Below are 26,295 nucleotides of genomic sequence, written 5' to 3'. Positions count from 1 at the left end.
TGCAAGTTGACACTCAGAAGCAACCAGTTGAACATTCTATAGAATATTCAGCCCTGATTTCTACAAATCAAAAGGGGAACAGATATCCAGACAGAAGGCATCTTAAGTGCACTCATTGTGCAGGTTAATGACATGTAAAAGGAAAGTGTTGGGTCCTGTATCCTCACCTGAAGCCAGCTGCATTGAGAAAAGACAAAAAGGGACAGAAGGGTCAAGCGGCAAGTGGGAACCTTGTCACTAGTAACAATGGTGATAGTTCACAGAGTATACCAACAGTGGCTTCTTCTTCCATGGGGCAGGTTGCTACTTCCTCTGGAGCCGATACCTTGGGCTTCACTGCTGATGAGGTAGAGGTCCTTAGCTGGGCTTTAACCCGTCTAAGGAGTAACTCTTTTGCTTCCTCCTCTCTTGCTAGATCAGGTATAGTCTCTGCCTTTAGTGCAACTAGTCCTATTGACTCTATGTCTTGGGTTATTGATTCCGGTGCAACTGACCACATGACACATATGTCCTCTGTTAGGTTGAAGGTTTTCATGTATTGATGGTTCGACTGATAAGAGTTCTTATTAGCCTGTATTTGAGTTTAAGTTGTTATGTACTGGGCCTATTAACACATGACACATATGTCCTCTGTTAGGTTGAAGGTTTTCATGTATTGATGGTTCGACTGATAAGAGTTCTTATTAGCCTGTATTTGAGTTTAAGTTGTTATGTACTGGGCCTGTGTTAATAGGCCTAAGTTTGTTTAGTGTTTTAAGTTGTCTAGGTGTCCCATCACTAATCAGGGGCATTCCAGTCATTTCCTATAACATTGTACTGTACTCTAATATAAATAATAGTACTGTCGACTGAGTCATTCAGTTTGACATTCTCAGCATCTCTTGGTCTTCTCCTCTCTTCTACTGCTTCGGCTACAGCATTCCAGCTTTCATGGTATCAGAGCATTAAGCACCTTCTTGGTTACAGCCGACGCCATCTCTTCTCTCTTGCTGTCTTTCTTTTCTTTTTTTTTATCTGGGTTGCTGCCGTGAAACCTAGGGTTGTAGGAGAACAACACAAGGTTCGAACCTAGGGTTTCCCTTGGTTGTAGGGCACAAGGGAAGTAAGACCCAGAAGCTGATGTCCTACTAGACTGTTTCTAGAAGTTAGTAGCTATCCGGCTACTAAGAGAGGTCTCTATAGGACAGACCTAGTTGAGGACTGATTTCAGCAGTCCTAGTATTGGCTGTAAGGGGGAGAACTCTCTTTACAGTTGCAGTACTCGAAGCTCAAGTGAAGTCTGCATAGCATAGTGGTGGAGAGCCCTCACTTTCAGGTCAGTTACCAGCCCAAAACACCTCATTTGCTGCTGTAACTGAACTGCTTCAGAACTGTGACAGTCTCGGCAAGTCTGAAACAGTGTTGCGAGCTGTCAGAACCTTCTTCAATTCTGCAACTAGTCTCTTTTTCAGCACTGTGATCACTTCGGCTAGTCTTAAACAGTGTCATCTACACAGAGGCTGCAGTCAAGATGTCTTCAATATCTGGAGAGGTTTCAACCCTAATCTGCACAGCTTGCAGATTACAAGTGTGTTGCTGGATGAATACAACTTCAGGTAGTGGTCCGTTTCTGCAATGCTTTTTATTACTTCCCGTGATCTCACAGGCTACTTAGATGGGAACAAGAAGGAACCTGAGGTTGGCAGTGTAGAGTATGCGGTGTGGCGCAAGGAGAATGCCACAGTTATGTCTTGGTTGCTTGCCTCTATGACTCCTCGGGTTGCCAGGACTGTTCATCACTTTCCTACAGCAGCCAAGATTTGGGAAAAGGTGTCTAAGACCTATGGACAGAAGAAAAACAATGCTAGAATCTACAAATTGAATCAAGAATTGCTGCCTTAAGGCAAGGGGATATGACAGTTGCAACATACTTTGCAACTCTGGAAGGTCTTTGGGAAGAACTTGACCATCACTTGATATTGGATTGGGAAAATGCCAGAGACAAGGAGAGACATGATAAGCAGATTGAAGAGAGCAGAGCCTTTAAGTTCTTGGCTGGCCTGGACCCAGTGTATGTAGGTATATGGTCACAAATTCTAGGGAGAGATGAATTGCTCGAGTTAAACCATGTTTATTATCTGGTGAGGAATGAAGAAGTTAGGAGAAAGGAGATGCAAGTTGACTCTCAGACTCAACCAACTGAACAATTTGGAGAACATTCAGCCCTGGTCTCTACTAAGGGAAACAGACATCCAGACAAGAAGCACCTTAAGTGCACTCATTGTGGTGGTGAGAGACATGTAAAAGAAAAGTGTTGGGTCTTGTATCCTCACCTGAAGCCAGCTGCATTCAGAAAGGACAAGAAGCAACAGAAGGGTCACGCGGCAAGTGGGAATCTTGTCACCAGCAACAATGGTGACAACTCACAGAATATACCAACAATCTCTTCTTCTCTTATGGGGCAGGTTGTTGATTCCTCTGGAGCTGGTGCTTTGGGATTCACTGCTAGTGACGTAGAGGTCCTTAGCCGGGCATTAGCCCATCTATGGAACAATTCTTTTTCTTCCACCTCTCTTGCCAATCAGGTACAATCTCTGCCTTTAATGCAACTAGCTCTATTGACTCTACTTCTTGGGTTATTGATTTCGGTGCAACTAACCACATGACACATATGTCCTCCTTATTCTCTTCATATCATTTGTTTTTCGGTCAAGATAAGATGAGAGTTACTGACGGGTCTTTCTCCACCATCTCTAGAAAGGGGGTGGTTGACCTAAGCAAGGATCTCTCTCTTAAATCAGTTCTACATGTTCCCAATCTTACCTCAAATCTTTTGTCTGATTCAAAACTTACCAAAAATTTGAACTGTAGTATAACCTTTTTTCCTACTCATTGTGTCTTTCAGGACAGATTGACGAGGAGAACCATTGGGAGCGGTCATGAGTATGGAGGTCTCTACTATTTTGATGCAGACATCGGTTCAGCCTTACAAGCATCTACTGCTAGTAGTCCGGAGAATGGAGGTTGCATCTGTGGCATGCTAGGCTAAGTCATTTGTCTTTCTCTTCATTAGAAATGGTGTTTCCCAAATTGTTTAAGGGCATTTCAAGTCAGAGTTTAGTCTATGAAGTATGTCAAATGTCAAAACAATGTAGAACTATTTATCCAATTTCCAGTAATGAAATTCGAGCTCCTTTTGATTTGGTTCATTTTGATGTTTCGGGCCCTTCACCCATTGTTTTCATTGATGGCTTCCATTACTTTATCAGTTTTATTGACCACTATTCTTGATGCACATGGATCTACTTGTTACAAGGACGGGATGAAGTACCACGGATAACTATGGCATTTTGCAAGATGATTGAAACACAGTTTGATAAGAAGATTAAACAATTCCGGTCAGATAATGCTGCTGAATATTTTGAAAAATCCTTGAACTTGTTCATCGAAGATACTGGCATGCTACATCAATCATCTTATGCTAATACCCCTCAACAGAATGGGGTTGCTAAGTGCAAGAATAGACATCTATTGGAGACAGCTCGAGCCTTACTATTCCAACACAAGGTTCCCAAGCACTACTGGTCTCAAGCAGTACTTACTGCATCATATCTGATAAATCTGATGCCATCTAAGGTGTTGGGTATGAAAACCCCTTTCTCTGTTCTGTGTCCTTCCCTTCCAGACTTTCCTCTTCCTCCTAGGATCTTTGGTTTCGTATGTTTTATACATGTAAAGGATCCAAAGAAGACCAAGCTGGATTCTAGGGCTATGAAAGGAATCTTTTTGGGGTACTCTCCTACACAAAAGGGTTACAAGTGTTATGATCCTGTCACCAAGAGAAAGTATGTCACCAGAGATGTGGTCTTTTTTGAGTCTCAGCCCTACTTTCAGTCTTCCTAGAATCCTCTTCAGGGGGAGACTAGTGGGATGGAAGAGGATTCTTATTATTGTTAGACAGTTTTGTATGCCCTTAGCTTCAATCATTTTGATGTACTTTTGTTATTTAGTGGAAATAAATAAAGTGCATGTTTGATTCATGTTGTTTGGTTTAATTCTGTGTAAAACCCTAAAACTGGACATTTGTAGAGACTCATGTTAGTTTTAAATGTTCACAGCCGTTGGATAAGTCTGGGGAGATTTATCCTGTCAAGGCTGATACTGGTGTGCCACCAAGTGTTGGGATGGCCTGTCTCAGCCATCAGGGTAAGACCCGAGGCACATACAGCATGGGATTACTTGAATCCTTGAACCGGACCAGATTTCCAGTCTTGCCCTGGACCTTGGAGATAGATGGGCAAAACTGGAAAGTTACACCTGACCCCTAGACTCGATTATGAAACTTCACTAGGTGCTGGATCAGGCTGCCTTTGATATGCCAATCAGTGAGATCCTTAGTGGGGATCAAAACCTGGGTATGTTGGGGCTGTTTGAGAATTCATCTGAGTGGGTGGTCATAGTGACAGAATCAACCACTTTGTCGGACAAAGGGTAATGATCGGGAATGCACTCTCTCTGATGGAAACCAAACTGCCGGCAGTTGATTTCAATCGTTGGAATTTTGTTTTTGCAAAATTAATATATTTACATATATATGTACGGTTTCAAAATGTTTGCAAATGGTTTTAATTCCCGGGATCCATGTGAGAGGAGAGTGCGGCACTGTTCCTTGCAGCCGAGGGAGAGGTCCTCTCTTGTCGGGCAGTGCTTGATCATTAAGGGCTGAGAGGTTAAGTGTAAGACCATTTAGGATAATACCTGATGGGCTAATCTTGCACCTGCCCACAGTCCCTGGGTTTTTATAAGATGGCTTGGCCCAGGGACCACTTAATGTAAGTGTTGGGCCCATAGGGTTCATACGATGGACTCAAGGGGTTTATTGAGATTTTCAGTGAATTTGGCTGGGCCTTGTATTAAAGGCTGGGCCGAACCCATGTGGCTGGTGTGTAGATCAATGCTTGGGTCCCACGCCATACAAAGAAGCCCAACTGGGCAGCAGATTGGAAACTAATTAAACACTGAATACTTAATGGGCCTAAAGCCCATTTCGAAGTGGGCTGATATGATCACCCATCAATGGGGCGAATTTGAGATTGAAGTTAGCAAAAAGGATTGGGCTCTTAGCCTTATCCACTCTTAGAGACCAAATTCAAATCAGATTTGAATCTGGTAACCTCCTGATAAGATCAGGAGTAAGCTAACTCTATCTGGGAAAAGGATTAAGATTATCCCCTATCCAAATACTGATTTGGATTGGGATAACTCCTAATTAGGAGATTTCTTAATCAAGAAGAAAAGAGAGGAGAATTTCGAATGAACCAAGAGAGGGAAATCAGATTTCGATCCAAGAGGTTCTGGTAAGCAAGAAAGGTTCCTGCGAATTGAGATTAGATCTCATTCTCTCCAGAAAAGAAAACAGTTCAGCCTTTTCGTTTCTGGAAATCTCCTCCTGCCGCCGCCATCTGCATTGTTGCAAGATTTGATCTTTGCAGAAAAGAAAGTCAAGAAACCAGTTCTTGACATCAGTCTTGCAAGAAAGACTGAAAGAATTCAGTGTTTAGTACATCCAGGGGATTCTTGTGAAGGATCCAGTGTGTAGGACGCACCCTGCTGGTTCTGTTCCATCCACAGCTGTGTCATCTTCAGCAGGGACAGATCTTGGAGCATTCTTTGGGCGTGAACACCAACTTTGGGAGATACTGCTTCTCCGGATCAGGTATAATCCTCCCATTTATCTTTTGGTACAGATCTGGTTTGATTAGGGTTCAAGTAGATCCTTGAATATTGTATTCTAAATTCAGGGAATATGATTCCCAGTTGGGAGAAGGTAGGAAATTTTTGAAATTCGCCCCACCCATTCCGCAACCTTTATGGCGTCCATTAGATGGATCCTACCATTCTTTCAGTGGTATCAGAGCCACAGGTTCGAATCTTGAACCAAAAGAAAATCAGATCTGACCCTGCGCAGATGGATAGAAGGTGTTCTTTCAAGATTGCGCAGATTGTCTTTTTTTTTCAAGAAACTGTTTCTTGTTAAGTGCGATTGATCTGAAATTAATTTCTATTAAATCCAAAATTTATTTGGAATTGTTCTTTATTTATTTTGATTTAATGGACTGTTCAAACCTGGAGATCGCAGTGCAGTTTTAGCGCAGATGGTCTGCGCACCCTTTTTCTTTTCTATTTATTTATTTCATTCAATTCGGTTTGTAAATAATTTTTTTTTTTATTTTTTAGACTGAATGTATAGGATTTGATCAAGAATGTAATTAATAGAAATAGGATTTCTGTTATTTTTCTTGATTAAAGAAGATGGAAGAAGATGGTGGCGCTGGAGATTTGCAGATGGAGAAATCGTTTTCTGCGATTTGCAGTTTATGAAACTGCAACCCTTGTGATTAACCTCTGTTTTGCAGGTGGTGCGAACAGTCCATAATTGTTTTGTGTTTGCTAGAAATCAAAACTATTAATTTCAGATCATTCAATAATTAATTCTTGAATTGAAAATCAGTTTTGGACCATTTCGGACTAGATTGGACCAAAACTGTTTGGACCGAATCTGGGTTTCGAAAGGGGCTGTTCTCAGTCCAATTGTCTCACACTTTTGTTCCAAATCTGATGTTCAATTACAGGGATTAATTCGGCCCACCTGTAAAGCCCAGTTTTAAAGGGTTAAAACTGCAAAAGCCCATTATTGTGAGATAAGCTGTATGGGCCGAACTGCTATCTGCGATTCAGCCCATACACCTAGTGGACATTAATCGTTAATGACTTGGTTTTTAAATGGGCCGTTGAATGGGCTTTACAGCAATTAATTGATTGGATCAATTCCTCCTTTACATGTGATGTTTGGATGTTTGATGTGCTGCGACCATGGGCCATAAGTACTTGGCCCGTGATGACTCGTTAGTGGCTCTTGCGCACACCATGGCTGAATGCACATCATTGCCATGGTGTCCCTGAAGGTCATTGGATGACCCCCCTCTTTGCCTGGTGGGCCCCACAACCCTGAAAAGGGATGCGTGCGGAACCCCTAGCCGATTAAGGCCCACCAGAAATCTGACTTTATGAAAGTCAGTGGGAGCCACTTTGGTTTGACCTAAATTAGAACTACGCCGTGATTTTGTTCCCTCCAGCAAATATGAATGCAAGTGATAGGGAGATCCATATGATGGACTCTCTAAAGGCCTTCCGTCATTAGCACAATGATGGGTCCATCAGTAATGAGGAAACGCACCATAAAATTGGGCTATCCATTTGCTGTTGGATCTGTTAGAGTGTTTCATAAGATGATAGGGGCGTCATAGACCGATGTGGGAGGGGCTTCACCAGAAAATGGGAACTCTCTCACGGTACCTTGGCGTAACCTGAATATGATGGGTGTGCACTCACTGACAGAAGGGATTACCTGAAAACGGCTCTGAACCTTGTCTGACAGAGGCCAAAGGGAAACTCATTTGATGAGTGGATATGATCCGTCACAGAAAGGTGGTGGGGTTATGCAGCTGAAACAGTTGGCTTCACGCACCCCATGTGATTTCCCACATTTCCAGAGACATTTCGTCGTCTCCGTCACTGAGATAGGAGGGAAATCTCAGAGATGAACAAATGGGAATGGAACATAGATTAAAAGCCATATCTATGTAGGTAAACATGAATCAAACTAAGGTTGTGGACTAATGATTTTGCTGTTTTATCAGAAAATGGCAAACGGTCAATTTGCAAAGCTTCTAGACGATAACAAGCTTAAGGGCCCAAACTATGCCGACTGGTACAGAAATCTTATGCTGGTCCTAACTTCTGAAAAGTTAGACAAGGTAGTGAAAAATCCTGCCCCGGAACGTCCGGGTGATAGGGCTTCTGAGGCCCGTAGGAGGGACTACCAAGATTGGGAAGATAAGAACTCCCTAGCCCGCTGCTTTGTCATTGCCTCATTAGACAACTCAATACAGAGGCAGTTCGATCAGATCGAACTTGCCAAGGACATATTGGACAGTCTAAGGACAATGTATGAGGAGCAGAACCGTTCTACTCGACAGAAGGTCCTGAAATTGTTCATGACCGCGCAGATGACTAAAGGGCAGAAAGTTCATGACCATTGTCTTCGGATGATGGGATACATCAACGAACTTGAAGCTCTTGGATCCGGGCTAGATCTTGGCACGCAAGTGGATGCCATCCTAAATTCTTTGCCCTCTTCCTTCAATGCGTTCACTATGAACTACAATATGAATAAGCTGAATGTCAGCGTCCAGGAACTCAGCAATATGTTGCAGAGGGCCGAGGATTTACTCAAGAAGGATGAGCCTGTGGTTATGCTTGCTGAAGCTAACAAATCGGGCAAGAGAAAGAGAAAGGCAAAGAAGCCCCAGAAGAAGACTACCAAACCCAAGAAGCAGAAGAAGAACAAGGCATCTGATGTCTGTCACTTCTGCAAGCAGACCGGCCACTGGAAGAGGAACTGTCCTACCTACCTGGAATCTAAGAAAGGTAATATCGAAACTTGTGTCATAGAAACTAATATGTTAGTTACTTCTGTGTCCTGGTGTGTTGACTCCGGGGCTTCAACTCATGTGTGTAACTCACTGCAGGGGTTCAAAGTTAGCAGAAGGCTGAGTGAAGGTGAAGTGACACTGTTCTTGGGAACAACTGCAAGTGTTGCAGCTGCGGCAATAGGAACCGTAGAATTAGTTTTTAAAGAAGGAGTCCTTGTACTTAAAGATTGTCTTTATGTACAGAACTTGAGAAGGAATTTAATTTCTGTTTCAAAATTGTGTGCTGATGGATATACTGTTTACTTTAGTAATATGATTACTGTTAAACGGAATAATAAATTCATCGCATGCGGGGAGCTAGAGAACGGTCTCTATGTTCTGCATCCTTCTTTGGAAACTAACTTAACCGAAACTACGTCGGTCGAAAATCCCAAGAAAAGGACTCGTGATACAGTAAATCTCACGTGCCTCTGGCATTACCGACTTGGCCACATCGGTGTCGACCGAATCACAAGACTGGTAAAGGATGGTCCTTTGGATTTTCTAACCGTAGAAAATCTTCCCACTTGTGAACCTTGCCTCCAAGGTAAGATGACTAAGCGGCCATTTGACGGTAAACCTGAAAGATGTGCAGGCACACTTGACCTAATACATACTGATGTATGTGGTCCCCTGAGCGTTAGGACACGGAATCAACACGTGTACTTCATCACCTTTACAGATGATTTTTCACGATATGGTTACGTGTACCAAATGAGACATAAGTCTGAATCATTTGAAAAGTTCAAAGAGTTCAGACAGGAAGTCGAGAAACAGTTAGGGAGAGAAATTAAGGCCCTTCGATCAGATCGAGGTGGCGAGTATCTCTCTGACGAATTCAGGGACTACTTAAAGGCCAATGGGATAGTGTCACAACTAGCTCCTCCTGCTACACTTCAACTCAACGGTGTTTCAGAGGGAATGCACTCTCTCTGATGGAAACCAAACTGCCGGCAGTTGATTTCAATCGTTGGAATTTTGTTTTTGCAAAATTAATATATTTACATATATATGTACGGTTTCAAAATGTTTGCAAATGGTTTTAATTCCCGGGATCCATGTGAGAGGAGAGTGCGGCACTGTTCCTTGCAGCCGAGGGAGAGGTCCTCTCTTGTCGGGCAGTGCTTGATCATTAAGGGCTGAGAGGTTAAGTGTAAGACCATTTAGGATAATACCTGATGGGCTAATCTTGCACCTGCCCACAGTCCCTGGGTTTTTATAAGATGGCTTGGCCCAGGGACCACTTAATGTAAGTGTTGGGCCCATAGGGTTCATACGATGGACTCAAGGGGTTTATTGAGATTTTCAGTGAATTTGGCTGGGCCTTGTATTAAAGGCTGGGCCGAACCCATGTGGCTGGTGTGTAGATCAATGCTTGGGTCCCACGCCATACAAAGAAGCCCAACTGGGCAGCAGATTGGAAACTAATTAAACACTGAATACTTAATGGGCCTAAAGCCCATTTCGAAGTGGGCTGATATGATCACCCATCAATGGGGCGAATTTGAGATTGAAGTTAGCAAAAAGGATTGGGCTCTTAGCCTTATCCACTCTTAGAGACCAAATTCAAATCAGATTTGAATCTGGTAACCTCCTGATAAGATCAGGAGTAAGCTAACTCTATCTGGGAAAAGGATTAAGATTATCCCCTATCCAAATACTGATTTGGATTGGGATAACTCCTAATTAGGAGATTTCTTAATCAAGAAGAAAAGAGAGGAGAATTTCGAATGAACCAAGAGAGGGAAATCAGATTTCGATCCAAGAGGTTCTGGTAAGCAAGAAAGGTTCCTGCGAATTGAGATTAGATCTCATTCTCTCCAGAAAAGAAAACAGTTCAGCCTTTTCGTTTCTGGAAATCTCCTCCTGCCGCCGCCATCTGCATTGTTGCAAGATTTGATCTTTGCAGAAAAGAAAGTCAAGAAACCAGTTCTTGACATCATTCTTGCAAGAAAGACTGAAAGAATTCAGTGTTTAGTACATCCAGGGGATTCTTGTGAAGGATCCAGTGTGTAGGACGCACCCTGCTGGTTCTGTTCCATCCACAGCTGTGTCATCTTCAGCAGGGACAGATCTTGGAGCATTCTTTGGGCGTGAACACCAACTTTGGGAGATACTGCTTCTCCGGATCAGGTATAATCCTCCCATTTATCTTTTGGTACAGATCTGGTTTGATTAGGGTTCAAGTAGATCCTTGAATATTGTATTCTAAATTCAGGGAATATGATTCCCAGTTGGGAGAAGGTAGGAAATTTTTGAAATTCGCCCCACCCATTCCGCAACCTTTATGGCATCCATTAGATGGATCCTACCATTCTTTCAATTATCCCTTCTTTTTTGTTCCTCTATCTGCTTCGGGCCTTCCATCCTCTCCTTCTACTCCTAGTTGTGGCATCCCTGATGAACCTAGTGAGGGCTCTAGTAGGCAACAGAAAGATATAAGAATCACCTACAACAGAAGAAAAAAGGGCCCTCAAACTCATGACAGCAACCAGTTGGACTCGGATCAATCTGTCTCCGCAATCCAAGGTAATCCCAACACACATACTTCTGATTTGGATCTTCCTATTGCTCTTCGTAAGCCTATCCGTTCTTGTACTACTCGGCACTCCATTGCTGATTTTGTTTCTTACTCACGTTTATCTCCATCCTATCACTCCTTTGTGTTTGCTCTTTCTTCTGTACATGTTCCTTCTAGGTACTCAGAGGTTGTGTCTGACGCAAGGTGGAAAGAAGCTATGAATGAAGAGATGAAAGCTTTAATGAAAGCAACGACTTGGGAATTAGTGGATCTGCTAGAAGGGAAGAGCACTGTCGGGTGCAAGTGGGTGTTCACTGTAAAGCATAGGGAGGACGGGTCCATTGAAAGGTACAAGGCCCGGCTTGTGGTAAAGGGATTTACTCAAAAAGAAGGGATTGACTACAAAGAAACCTTTGCTCCAGTAGCGAAGCTCAACACAATTCGGGTTTTACTGTCATTAGCAACAAATTTTTCATGGGGACTCCATCAGCTGGATGTGAAGAATGCCTTCCTAAATGGTGATCTTCATGAAGAGGTATTTATGGACCCTCCACCAGGCTACGACTTTGATAGAAAGGTGTGTAAACTGAGGAAAGCATTATATGGCCTAAAGCAGTCTCCTCGTGCATGGTTTGAGAAGCTTTGTGGGGCTATGAAGAAAGTGGGGTACACTCGGAGTGGTGCAGACCATACCTTGTTTATAAGGAGACAGGATAGCAAACTTACAACACTCATTGTTTATGTGGATGATATGGTGATTACTGGGAATGACCTGGAAGAGATCAAAAGACTAAAGGATTTTTTAGCCTCTGAATTTGAGATCAAAGACTTGGGTCATTTGAGATACTTTCTTGGGATTGAAGTTGCTAGATCAAGAGAGGGGATCTATATATGTCATCGGAAGTATGTACTTGATCTCCTAGAAGAGACAGGCATGATAGGGTGTAGACCAGCAGATACCCCAATAGAACAGAAACATGGTCTACAGGAACCAGTAGGGGAGGACTACTGTGATAAAGAGAGATACCAAAAATTGGTAGGGAAGCTGATATATCTATCTCTCACCCGACCAGATATTGCTTATGTTGTGCATGTTGTCAGTCAGTTCAAGCACTCTCCAAAGATCCCTCATATGAGAGCAGTTGAAAGGATTCTCAAGTACTTGAAGACTTGGCTAGGAAAGGGAATTCTGTTCAGAAAACACAATAAAATTGAAATTGAAGCTTATACTGGTGCAAATTGGGTCGGTTCTGCTGGGGACAGAAAATCAACTTCAGGATATTGTACATTTGTTGGAGGGAACCTGGTTACATGGCGGAGTAAGAAGCAGAATGTGGTTTCTAGATCAACAAGGCTGAACTTCTGTGGCTTAGGACCCTTCTTGGTGAGCTTGGCATAAAAGCTGAGGGTCCTCTCAGGCTGTACTGTGACAACAAGGCTGCCATCAACATTGCAAATAACCCAGTGCAACATGACAGGACAAAACATTTTGAGATTGATCGACATTTTGTTAGAGAGAGAATAGTCTCGGGAGAACTCTGCATTCCTTATACTCCATCCGAGATGCAGATTGCAGATGTGCTGACTAAAGGGTTGGCTGCAACAAAATTCTTGGACCTTCTTGGCAAGCTAAACATGACTGACATCCATGCTTAGCTTGAGGGGGAGTGTTAAGTTGACTGTTTTTATGTATTGTTGGTTCGGCTGATAAGTGTACATGTTAGTTTGTATTGGGTTTTAAGCTGTTAGGTACTGGGCCTTTGTTATTGGGCCTAAGTCTGTTTAGTGTTTTAAGCAGTCTGGGTGTCCCATCACTAATCAGGGGCATTCCAGACATTTCATGTAACACTGTATTGTAATCTACTATAAATAATAGTACTGTCGACTGGGTTACTCAGTTCGACATTCTGAGCACTTGTTTGCCTTCACCTCTCTTCTACTACTTCAGCTACAATCTTTCAGCAAACACCTATTACATTTGGTACCATGGAAGATATGCCACAATAAGGTTTTCTAGAACATAGATTATTGTGTACAGTTTGACTATTTGTTTAGAATTTATGGATTCCCACTGCATCTTTGGTTCTAGGAGGTGGCAACATAGATAGAGGAATTGTGCAGTGGCTTCTTGGAGCTTGATAATTTGTTGTAGGCAAAGGAGACAGTGGAATGGATTAGGGTTAAAGCTAAGTAGAAGGGCTATTTTCTGGCAACAGTGAACCTGATTATTAGCAATGAGGTGATGGTAATCAAGGTGTGATTGGAGTTTTTTCTGGAGGTGAGAGAGAAACCAAAAGAATGTGCAAAGGTGGTGGAGATTGAACCAAACTAAATTCAAGAGGTGCTGATGGGGAGAAGTAACGAGGCTGCAGGCAGAAAAAAGCTGAAAGGGATGGATGTGTAGATTCAAGAAGGGGATCAACCGTTATCTATGGTTGGAGAATAGGGAGGTGCAATGGGAGAAAAGAGGAGTACTGACATGACATTTGATAAAGAGCAGGGCCAAGAGGAGCTTCCTCACAACCATCAATCTGTTGAGACACCTAACATCATTATCAGAAAGGAGGGGGAGGAGCCGACAGCTGGTGATTTTTAAATTTCAAATCAAAACCTGATTGAGGTTTTGTCATGATTTTTCTTGAAAAGTTAAGTCACTGTGTGACAAATGCACTTGGTGAAAGCATGTGGATGGATGATTGGAATCGAAGAGGGTGGTGCTGATTGAAGGGATGCATCAAGACATAGGAAGGTGGAGATGGGGACTGATTGTATTACCCAATCAATTCTAGATGTAGAGCAAAACAAGGATTTTTTAAGGCCATGGATCATGAGATTGACACAGAACTGGCGTAAGCCACCTTAAGAGGAGGGGGATGAAGAGGAAGAAGAGGGAGGATCTCATTTTCATTATTTTTAATATTTTTTTTGTATTAACAAGAATGAAGTTGCATAGCACTAGTTGAAAGAGGAAGAAGAGGGAGGATCTCATTTTTCTTTATTTATGATAATTTTTTTTGTATTAAGAAGAATGAAGTTGCATAGCACTAATTGAAAGGCAGGGTCTTGTCGAGACCAGAGTCAGCATATGTCACCCTCGACCCACTTTCTTTCCCTTTATCTTTCCTTCCCTTCCTTCCCTTCCCTTTCCTTTTCTTTTCTATCTTTTTCTCTTTTTTCTACTGTTTCTTTTTCTTTCCCTTCCCTTTCTTTTTATTTCTTTTTTTCTTTCTTTTTATTTGTCTTTTTATATGAGGTGTGTGTGAGGCGCATGAAGCGTATGCCTCTAGCACGCCTCATGAAAAAAGTGTATGAGGCGTACACCTCTTGCACCTGAGGCATACGCCTCAGAGGTGTTAATGCCTATGGTATACACCTTAGGGTGTTTTGGGGGCTCTTCGCCTGGAGGCACCCCTCTAGGTGTACGCCTCCAATGCCTTTCAAAATACTGAAGCACTCCAATGATTCCCAAAATGAAACGGTTTTGATGGAAAGAAATCATTGTTCAGAGGAACTTACGGAAGGCAACAAGGAACTTCCATTAATTGTGGCTAATGACCTTTTCGAAATGTTAGCCAAATACATCATTGGGGGTGGTTACCCTTAAGCAGTGATGCCATCAGATGTCTAGGGGATATTGATTTCAAAGAAATGCTTTCCAATTTGAAGACGGGAAGGGGGAAAAGAACTATCTTTTGCAGGAGAAGATCTCCCATTGGGTCCTATTCAAATTGCTTAGTTTTGGGACAACTTCAGATTGTCTGGTACTCTGGTTTTATAAATGGATATGCTAACAATTTTATCTTGGAAAATACTAGGTCTGAATTCGGGGCATAGGAGTATGGTAGTAGGGTCTTCATCAAACAATGGAAGCTTAGTGTGCAATGTCTTCAAGAAATGAATATGCAAAATCTAGATACATGGGTGGTTAAGGAGCACCTAAGGAAGTCATAACTGTGAATGGGAATCAATACCAAAAATCTTATCATGCGAGGTAAGATGGCAGGGGTCTTCTTGTTGTTTGTTCTTTTCCAATGTGTAGAGGATGGATGGGAATGGCTGCTGACTGTGGTGTATTTTCGAAATGAAAATGGAGTATAGAGTGCGTTTTTGAGAGAATTGGATGAGGTTAGGGAAAGATGGGATGGGCCACGAATGGTGGGAGGAGATTTCAGCACCATTAGATATGTGTATGAGATTTGAATAAGAAAGAGGGAAATAGGAGACAGAGGTATGAGGGGATTTGCAGGATTTATGAGGACATGGGAGATGGTTGGTTTACAGTTGCTGAGAACCAAATATATGTGGACAAATCCAAGATGAGGCCACCTTGGTAAAGTTGGTCAGGCTTGTGATTTCTTTTGAGTGGGAGGAGAGATACCCTTGTCTGTACTAAGAAGCCCCGTAACAATCACTATTAGACCATTCTGCCATTTGCTTGGATTGTAATGGCATTTCTCCTAAGCCCTCTCCTTCATTTTGAGCATGCATGGTTAGAGAAGATGGTTTCAGAGTTGATCAGGCAGTAGTGGGGATGAGATGAATTTTGTGAGTTCAGTCATCCACATTTCATGGAAAATTAAAAGGTTTGAAAGAAATTTGAAGAAGTGAAGAAATAGAGTGGAGGTCAAGATGCAGAAATGTTTGGATGCTTTCAAGGAGATAGAAAGATCCAAAGGATAGATATTTGAGGAGGAAAAAAAGAAGAGTATGGTGCACAGTTGTGCAATCTAAAGTTGCTTTCTTTGTCTGGTCAGCCACTTTGACAGAATCGTGACTAGAGAATATCTGGTCCAAAGAGGGATTGAATCATCATCATCTGAGCCTTAACCCAGCTATATGGGGTGAGCTAATGATCATAAGAGTTTGGCAAATGTTTTAGTGCCAGCTGCCAACCTGATGCAACCTTCCTCCTTTATCTGGGCTTGGGATCAGTAATGTAAGACATGCTCACACTGGCAGAGTTTCCAAGGAGAGATCAGATACCTAATACAAATTGTGCTAAGTTTGGAGACAGTCGGCCAAAACATTACAGGACTGTCCAGTGAGGAGTTGCTTCCCTGCCTCTATTGCAGATTTTATAAGAGGGTGGTACTTGAGAGGGCTGAGTAAGCAAGGAAAAGTAGTAGACCATCATCTGTTGGTAGTTTCAAGCATTACTATAAATATGCTTAGTTGATTATCATCCACAAAAAATTTACATCTCAGTATACTTTCAATTCATGCAATGCCTCCTACTTGATTTCTTTGGAGTTTTAACAAGTCATAATTTTCTGCAATAATTTACATCTCAGTGTTAAATTTGTCATTTTTTCTAATATTTCTAGATCAATATTTGGTCATTACTTTATTTTCTTTGGAGTTTTAACAAGTCATAATTTTCTTGAATCAGACTGATGGAAAAGTTAAAGACAAACTTGACAATTGGTTTTCGGATATGTCTCAACCATTCAACAAGTATTCACATCATTCTTCAGTTGTGAAGGTAAGAGCACTACGAATTTGTCTCCATTGAGTTTAGAATTTTCATTAAGCTTCAGTTAAGAAAATCATTTACTCTCTAAATGATCTTAACATCAATTGTATGTTTTCATTTTCCGAATGAAGCCAATTTTGACTAAAGGTAATAATAGTTTCTTTTTCTGAAAATCAATTTTCAAATGTGTGGATACTATTAGTTCTATGAAGGTTTTAATTGCTACAAATAATATTTCAACTTGATGTGTAGACGGGAATAAGGAAATCCAAAACATTTTGTCAATTTTCTTTCTAGATATGAGAACCAATGTCTTGATCTAATGCAATGTTGTCTATGTCAATTCATTTATGATAATCAAACTTATTTATTTGTTTGAAAAAGATGAAATTTTGCAAAATGTACCTTGGCTTATAGAAACAGGAATCCTAAAAAAAATGATTTGTAAGTTTTCTTGAAAAAAGGTGACTCATGAAGGAAGACAAATGGGGAAAGCTTTGACAACCAATCAAAGCGAAGGGACCAAGTTTGAAGATGTTTCAGAGGAAGACTTAGAAAATAATTTCTGGGCTCTCTTAGAGTTAGATCATGGAAGCTAATCGAATTGTACTTTTTGTTTTCTTTTGCTTTATTTCTTTTCTTGCTGATCTCTCATCACCCCATGGATGTACCTTTTTTCCTTATTTATAAAGTTTTCTTTGTTGAGATATTGGGCTGGACAACTCTTTAGCTGTTTCTTTTTTTACTTTTTACTCTAGCAGCCGCCTTACTAGGGTTATTCTTGTAATCTTCTTCCTAATTATGTTTAGATCTAATAAAACAAAGAAAGTGGACTAGGAATTAGCCATGATCTCTTCTTCCTAATGTATTACACATTGTATCTCTAAGCACCTTTCTTATGGCTTATTATCCCCCTCTCATTATTCCTTTTTAGCCTTTGTTTGTTCTTAGCACATACCAAAAAAATGTGTTAGAAGCATTATCTAAACTAGAATGAAGGGATGCAATGAATGCTGAAATGGAAGCACTTTGTAAGAACATGTGGGAGATTGTTGATTTGCTTGAAGGCATGACCACATGAGCTGCTAGGTTGTAAGTGGGTATACACTATTAAATACCAGGAGGATGGATCGATTGAGAGGTATAAAGCAAGGCTGATTGCTAAGGGTTATATTCAAGAGCAAAGTTTTAAGACACGGAGGGTTGATGCAAGGCGTTCCACTACCTAGAGGAAGGAAGATCTCATTTTTTTTTCTATTTTTAATAAAAATATTTTATATTAAGAAGAATGAAGATGCATAGCACTAGTTATATCAATCTTTTTTTTTTTAATAAAAGTCTTTTCTTCCCTTCCCTTTCCTTTCGTCTTTTTATATGAGGTGTGCATGAGGCATACGCCTCTAGCACGATTCATAAAAAAAGCATATTAGGCATACACCTCTTGCACTTAAGGTGTATGTCTCAGAGGTGTCAACACCTTTGGAATATGCCTTAGGGCATTTTGGGGATGCCTTGCCTGGAGGTGTACACCCTCCACGTCTTCTAAAATTGTTCAAGAGTATGGGATTGATTAACTTGAGATTTTTGTTCCCATTGCCAAAATGAATTCTATTTTGGTTCTTGTCTTTGTCAGCTTCTTTGATGTGAAAAATGCCTTTTTGAAGGGAGACCTTCATTAAGTGTATTTTTCTCTTACTCTAGGCATGTATGGTAAGGAGTTAGCAGGAAAGGATTGTCGACTGAGGAAACCTCTCTATGGGCTCAAACAATCTCAACGAGCTTGGTTTGAGAGATTTTTAAGGCTTCGTTTAGTTTATAGGATAGGAGGGAAAATATGGAATATTCTTCCCTTCCCATGTTTGGTTTGTGGGATGTCATGAGAGATTATGGATCCCAATTCTTGGAATGTAGGATCCCACCATTTTGGTAGGAAACAAGTGGTAATGCAGGGGGAAACTTGTTTAAGAAAAGAAAACACATATCTTGCAATATTTTTGAGTGTTAATATTAGATTGTGACCTATTAATAAATTATTGATTATTTAAACAAATATTACTAAAAAAATTTAATCAAAATTAATTAATAAACAAATTATTAATAAAATACTAATCAATTAAAAATAATTTAATATATAAGAATTCGATAATAAAATTAGCAATTAAGTGAAAATATTAATAATAAAATATAAACTAATAAAACTTAAAATATTATAATTAATATTTAATATAAAACTTAAAGAGGTGCGGCAGACAAACAAGTCTATTCCAGACAAAAGTCAAATGGAAATGGAAACACTTAAAGAGGTGCGGCAGATAACATCCCCGCCAAGTCTATTGTTACTTAACTAGTTAGCAATATTAATTAATTAATAAAATATTACTTCTTCCAAACTCTCTCTTCTTCTTCCTTGCTATTCCAGACTTGTTTTCTCTTATTTTTTTGATTAAACACATTGATTTTTAGAAAGCAAAGTTATAAACCTGGTTGGTTGACAAGTGAATTAGTCTGATCATCCAATTCAAATGTTGCTTAAAAACATTGATATAAACTACAAGTAGGAAGCTTTGAAGCTGGATCTTCAAGTTGAAGGGCAAAAAATCCACCACTACATGATGCTTTGATTATTTGCCTTTTGTTGTTATTATTGCTATATTTGAGCAATAATGTGAATATTATTAATACATCAACTTATAAGAAGTATATCGTGATGTTGTAGAAGAACATATCATTCTCATCTAGTCGTGATGTTGTTGTTCTTTATAACGTTTGTGTACATGACCCTATTCATTAATGCCTGCAAGACGTGCTGAATGATCACATGCAGTAATGTCATTCTTGATTTGTCTATTGTCTACAGACTTGTATAATTAGCTTATCCTGCTAAGATTTTTCATGGTGAAATAGAGGGAAACTATTGCTTCTTGAGTGCTTGGGATTTGAGTTCTTTTGTGGCATATTAGAATTTACAGTTAGTCTAAATATTAACTTTCAAATATCCTTGCAGTCAGTATTATGTGCAGGTCTATATCCTAATGTAGCTGCCACTGAAGAAGGTATTGTTGGCTTCACTTTGGGCAGCACCCAGAAACCATCTGCTAGTACTGGAATAAAGGGTTGTCCTTTCTGGTACGATGGAAGAAGAGAAGTTCAGATTCACCCTTCTTCTATCAACAGTAACATAAAAGCTTTTCAGTATCCATTTCTTGTCTTCCTTGAAAAGGTTTGCCCAAACGTAGACTCTGGAACATAATTAATTTCCTCATCTAATATACAGTTTGTTTATTTACAGCTTAAATAAGCACAATCTATTAGAACAATGTGTTCAATTATTCAATGAGAAATAGTGAGAGTAGATGATGAGGAAGAGATGAGAGAAAGATTAGAGAGCCAAAATCTGGGCTGGTGGTGCCTAGAGATTTATTTATAATAGGGCAACAACTAATATAAAATAAAATTACAATAGTGCTCCTATGTCACAATCTACTAGAAAAATGCAATGCTCCCAGTTGTATATGTGAATTATGCCCGACTTGTCACATAATTCGTTGTGCCTCAAATAGTGAAGGCCTTTTGTAACAATATCAGCAAATTACTCCTTTGAAGTTTGAACTAACATACAGAGTACACACTTCACCCTTTTCAAGTTTCTCCCTTATAAAGTGTTTGTTGATTTCAATGTGTTTTGTTCTATCATGGAGGAAAGGACTAACTGCAATATTTATGGTTGCCTTCTTCTCACAATAGAGGAACATAGGGTTGTCAACATTAAACCCTAGTTTCCCCAAGCTCTTCACCAAAGCACGTCGGCAACTCCATGTGCCATAGCCTTATACTTAGCTTCCACATGTCATTAAGTTTCCTCCAAGAAAGGTACAATATCCACTAGTGGTTTTTCTGTCATCCATAGATCTTGCCCAGTTTGCATTAGTGTAAACCTCTACTTTCAGATGATTATGCTTCCTAAACAACAAACCAATACTTGGATACTTCTTCAGGTACTTGAGAATCCTCTTTGTAGCTTTTATATGAGAAACCTTAGGAGAATGCATATACTAACTAAAACTCTCACAACATAGGTGATATTAGGGCGTGTCATAAATAGATACAGTAGCCTTCATACTAGCCTCTGTACCTCCTTTACTTCCTTTAATGGTTCCCATCACAATCTCCTAGTCAATTATTAACATACTAGTTGGCTTTGCTCCTAGTTTACTTGTACCTTGCTAGAGATCCAAGATGCATTTTCATATAGAAATGAAGATATCCTTTTGTGTATAGGCAACTTCAATCCCATGAAGATATCATTGGGGCCTTAAATCTTTCACTTCAAATTGAGTAGCCAAAAAACTCCTTTAATTTTTGTATCTCAGAACTCTAATTACCTATGATGATAAGACTAGCATATCTAAACCCCACCTATTGAACCATAATATGAAATCTATTAAACTGAGCTTTAGGAGATTGTTTTAAGCCATACATAGCCTTCTTCAACCTACACACTTGTCTTCACTGCCTTTGGCATGAAAAACCTAGTGGTTGAACCATATACAATTCCTCTTCTAAGTCACCATTTAGGAGGGCATTTTTTATGTCAAGCTGATGTAACTCCCAATCCAAATTAGCAGCTAGTGATAGAAGAACTCAAATGAAATTCATCATTGCTATAGGAGCAAAGGTCTCAACATAATCAATACCAAAGGCCTAAGTATAATCTTTCACCACCAATGACGCTCACTACATACAAAATATTTGGCCGAGTCATACATAGATACAACTTCCCAAGTATCTCTGGAACACTCTCCTATCAACCAACAATTCACCGCCAGTGACTGAGAGCTTGCAATTTAAGTATATAGGTGTAGAAGCAGGCTTACCAAGTTTGCCAGTCTCAACAATAAGATCAAGACAGACTTGCGTTGAGAAGTGAATATACCTTCCTTAGACTAAGAAACTTCTTGAGGCCAAGAAAGGTCACCAAAGAATACAGAAGAAAAACAGTCTTTTGAGAATAAAGGACTGTTTAGAACAGATGCAGAAATCAAAATAAAATAACAGAAATCATTCTTCTAAGGAAGAGAAGATGAAGAAGAAGATGGCGGCAATAGGGGTTCAGAGTAAGAGAGTTTCGAACCTTAATTTCCACTCTTACACCCCTAACACTATTTTATGAAGTTAAACTTTGATAATTTACAAAGAGGCCCTTAGTTGGGCAAAAAATTAAAAGAACATAACATAGAAAGAATAGGCCCAGAATAAGGCCCATTACAGCAAAGAACATAAAAGATAAAAAGGATAAACAGCCTATGGGCCATTTGGCCCATCTTCTCTACAAATACCTAGGCCTAGGAGACTAGAAAGAAGGCTATGGCAGTTCCTCACTAGAAAGAAGCTATGGATGCTGAAATTCAAGCCCTCACAAAAAATGATACATGGGATCTTGTTCCTACACCCTCAGATGCTTCAATCATTGAGAGTAGATGGGTATATTCCATCAAATTGAAATCAAATGATAGTCTTGATAGATACAAAGCTCGCTTAGTTGCTCAAGGATATAAACAAGAATATGGGATTGACTATAGTTGTAAATCATACCAACAATAATCCAAATTAAAAGAAATAAGGAGATTGAAGAGAGAGAAGTAATGGAGGAAGAAGATGGAAGAAAGGAAGAAGAGAGAGTAGTTCTAAACCTCTCTTCAGCCCCCAATGATCTCTTTTATTCTTTTGTTGTAAAAAATAAGGACAATTACATGAGTGCCCTTAGTAGGGCGTCCATCACTAAAGACAACAATAAAAAACAATAAAAAAGAGAAAACAGGCCCATAACTAAGGCCTACTACCTACTAACACAAGTCATAAACATAAGTTATGGAAAAACACGTCATCTTTGCTACAATTTCAAAGGTGACTATAGTTCAATTGGTGTTGGCTATTTCAGCAATTTAGTAGTGGGACATCCATCAAATGGATGTTAAGAATGCTTTCCTTCATGATCATCTCAAAGAAACAATGTTTATGAAGCCTCCTCCGGGATATTGTGGTGATCCAACTATGTTCTATTACCTCAAGAAATCTCTTTATGGGTTGAAACAAGCACCTCAGGCATGGTTTCAACAATTTCATTCTGTCATTACAGATGTTGGGTTTCTACAAATTCCTTTTGACTATTCTCTCTTCATTCTGAAGCGGACCCAACAAATCATCTTTCTTCTTTATGTTGATGATATACTTATTATCAATGATGATCATGACGGTATTTCTCACCTCAAGAATCTCTTGAGTCACTCTTTCAAGATAAAAAATCTTGGTCATTTGACTTACTTCCTTTGATTGGAAATGGCCTGTTCTTCTCAAGGGTACCTGTAAATCAAAAAAAGTATTTTATGGACTTGGTTAACCTTGCTTGCCTCACTAATGATAAGCAAGTGGATACTCCTCTTGAGGTGAACTTCAAACTTTCTAAGGATGGTGGTGAATGTCTTCCGAATGCTACATTATATCGACAACTTGTTGATAGTCCCATCTACCTCACCATGACAAGGTTGGATATCTCTTATGTTGTTCAAATTGTCAGTCAATTTATTTATTCCTCCAGACAACCACATATAACCATAGTTCTTCGGATCATTTGGTACATTAGGGGTACTATCTCTCTGGACTTCTTTTCTCATCATCTCTACATCTATCAGCCTATACTAATGCAAATTGGGCTAGATGTCCTGACACTAGAAGATCCACTATTGGATGGTGTGTTTTTATAAGTGATTCCCTTATCTCTTGGAAATGCAAGAAACAACAAACAATTTCCAAATCCTCTATTGATGTAGAGTATCGAGCCATATAGTCAGTCTGTAGTGAAATTGTGTGGCTTAGAGCTCTTCTTGGTGATCTCCATATGCAGCCCCCAACTCCCATTCCCATCCATGAAGATACTGTCAGTGCCATCAAGATTGCCTCTAATCTTGTTTTTCATGAATGTACTAAACAAATAGGTGTCAATTTTTACTTCATTAGAGATCAATACCTTGTTGGAATTATCACTCTTCCTCATGTTTCATATGGTCTTCAACTTGTTGACATCTTTATGAAGGCTATGATGCATCCTCGCACCTAAAATATTGATGTTTTTTTCTCGGTATCAGTTTGAGTGGGTTGTCGAGATACTATGGGTTGACTTTGTTGGGAGTATTATATTACCATGTACCTTATGTACAATATCTTTTATTTCTCTTTTGTACAACTCTTTCTTATTTGTTTTAGTGGAGGGCAATTTTGTCCTTTCCCTTCTCTTGTACCCAAATAATATATAATACATCTTTTGGGTGTGTGCACATTAGACACACCCTTTCAACTTCTCTATGCAGTTCGACTATCTCTATCACCATTAGCATGGTACTTAACAATAAATACCCATTTACAACCAATTAGTTCCTGCCCTTCAGGTAAACCCACAATTTCCTAGGTAATGTTCTTACGTAAAGCATCTATCCCAATCATCATAGCATCCCTCCATTCTAGTTTAGATAAGTCTCCTGAGACAGATTTAGGGATGGCTTGTGTAGAATAGAGATTAAGAAGGAATAATAGGTCATAGAAAAGAGATTATAGGATAGGTGTTTGGAGATGCAATGGGCTATACACTTCCGTTTCCCTTTTCTGAGGGCAATAGGAAGGTCTAGGTCTGGGAGTGTGTTGGTGGGAGCAGAAGAGGGCCAGCCTGTCATCTCATTAGTGATGGGAGGTGCAAGAGGCTTAGTTGAAGATGTGGAAATAACTTTCTCATGCCTGAGTCATTGTTTTTCATACCACCTTTGAACAATGGGATCAAAGATAAAAGTAGGAAGATGAGCAGGAGGAGTAGGAATATGTGAAGAAAACTCAATAGGAGGAGATGCAATAGGAGTAGTAACTCAATTGGATATGGAAGAGGAATAGTTGGGGATAACAACAATATTCCTTCTATGTGGAGGCATATCGTAGAAAAACACACTTATGAGCCTTAGGTTCAAACTTATGCCTTTGGTGGCTATGAACATGAACATAGCAAGTACACCCAAAAACCCGAAGAGGAAGAGAGAAAAGGTCCTCATCAGGGAAGAGAAAGCTAAAGGAGGTCTTAAAACCCAAAACTCGGTAAGGCATATGGTTTATTAGATATGTAACAGTAAGAAAATCCCCCTAAAATTTCACAAGAACATGAGATGCAAAATGCAGGCTTCTGACAACCTCAACCACATGACGATTCTTCCTTTCCTCCACTCCGTTTGTTGTGGACTGTGGAAAAAAGAACTCTGATGAATAACCCCAAATGTATCAAGGTAGGATGAAAGATTCCTCTCAAAATATTACTCAGCATTGTCAGAGTGGAATACTTTGATACGAATGTTAAGTTGGGTAAGGATAAATTTGTGACAGCGTTGCACAATGGTTAATGCTTCATCCTAGGACTACATGGGGTAAGTCCAAGTGAAGTGTGAAAAATCATCTACAAATAGAATGGAGTATATGTAGTGTCCCATAGCAAGTAAATGATATGGAACCCACACATCAGTGTACACAATATGAAAGGTGAAATTGATCTTTTATTACTCAATGAATAAGAATGTCTACAATGCTTAGCAAGTTCACATTGATTCACAATGAAGACTAGACAAAGGTATCCCTTTAAACAATTTTGAAAACAAACGAGTCAAAGAAAAAAAAAATAAGATAGATGACTAAAATGTAAATGATATAACATGACCCGATTAATAGAATGATGAAATAGACTCCAAAGGCACTCCATGAGGTGGTACAAGACTCTTGTTACGTGTATCCAACAAGTATATTCCATTAACCTCATGGCCACTCCCAATTGTTAAATGGGTTTTTAAGCATTGCATTCCTTTGCATCTAAATTTATTTGTTTACATCTGAGTTACTTTGGACACTTAAATGGTATCAGCATTCTTTTAATTTGTTCTGGTAGATCATTGGTATAATTTCTATGATCAGAAGTATGATTTACAAGATATGTAATTACTTATCCTTTCTGTATGCTACACCAAGGGTTTTTATTTGGAAACATGAGAATAAGTGTTCTCTATATGGGAGAACTACATTTAAAATAGTTCTGATTTAAATGCATAAAATGCAAATTTTCCAAATGAGTAATGATCTATAATATTCTCAGGTCGAAACTAACAAAGTCTTTCTTCGAGATACAAGCATCATATCTCCATACTCTATTTTGCTCTTTGGTGGTTCTATTAACATCCAGCATCAGGTATACCCTTATTTCTCCACCATGCACTAGTGTCTATATCTTCTACAGTTGCCAATTACTTGTTTCAAAATAAGTTGCCTTGGAAAATTTTAATCAAGTTGTACGTCACATCAATTTTTTCTATCTGTACACAGACATAGAAGACTACAATTTGAGTTTTAAAATAACTTGGAATTTCATTAATAATACTTGTGTATAACAATGAATGAAAACAACAAAAGTAGAAGAGATTAGGTAGAAGAGAGAAAGAAAGAGAAATTAGGTAAAGCATGAGCCTCCTTTCCATTATTCATACATAGTGTTTATTAAAAGAGAAATGACCAGAATGCTCATGATCATGCACCTGTTAATTACACAACTTCTCAACTCTGTACCTCAAGCTGAGTAAAGATATTAATGGTGTTGGATAGTGTATGCCCTCGAAATCCAATAATTGTTGTAAATCTCTTTTGTTATGAAAAAAAAGATTTCTTTGTATAATGACGTGTCATGTGTGATTATTTCTATGAATGGCCTGATCTAC

At 39.5% G+C, this 26,295-nt stretch overlaps 1 protein-coding gene across 10 annotated transcripts in view; it reads left to right on the top strand.

Annotated features, from left to right (window-relative positions):
* Positions 1-26,295, top strand: part of LOC104596751 (RNA helicase family protein) — a 164,166-nt gene that overhangs the window by 106,476 nt on the left and 31,395 nt on the right. For 9 of the 10 annotated variants that reach the window (XM_088887015.1, XM_019197687.2, XM_019197688.2 and 6 more), the window contains 3 exons: positions 16,424-16,516; positions 19,512-19,727; positions 25,680-25,772. In XM_088887015.1, coding sequence (XP_088743141.1) covers positions 16,424-16,516; positions 19,512-19,727; positions 25,680-25,772 — 402 coding nt within the window. The remainder of the gene's footprint in view (positions 1-16,423; positions 16,517-19,511; positions 19,728-25,679; positions 25,773-26,295) is intronic. The other variant, XM_088887019.1, reaches the window with a different exon arrangement.

The sequence above is a fragment of the Nelumbo nucifera genome, chromosome 5 (genome assembly GCF_055504915.1).
Source record: "Nelumbo nucifera cultivar China Antique chromosome 5, China Antique-T2T, whole genome shotgun sequence".
NCBI classification, from domain to species: domain Eukaryota; kingdom Viridiplantae; phylum Streptophyta; class Magnoliopsida; order Proteales; family Nelumbonaceae; genus Nelumbo; species Nelumbo nucifera.
The sequence above is the reverse complement of the archived record's forward strand: the minus strand, read 5'-3'. Positions and strand labels throughout refer to the sequence as shown.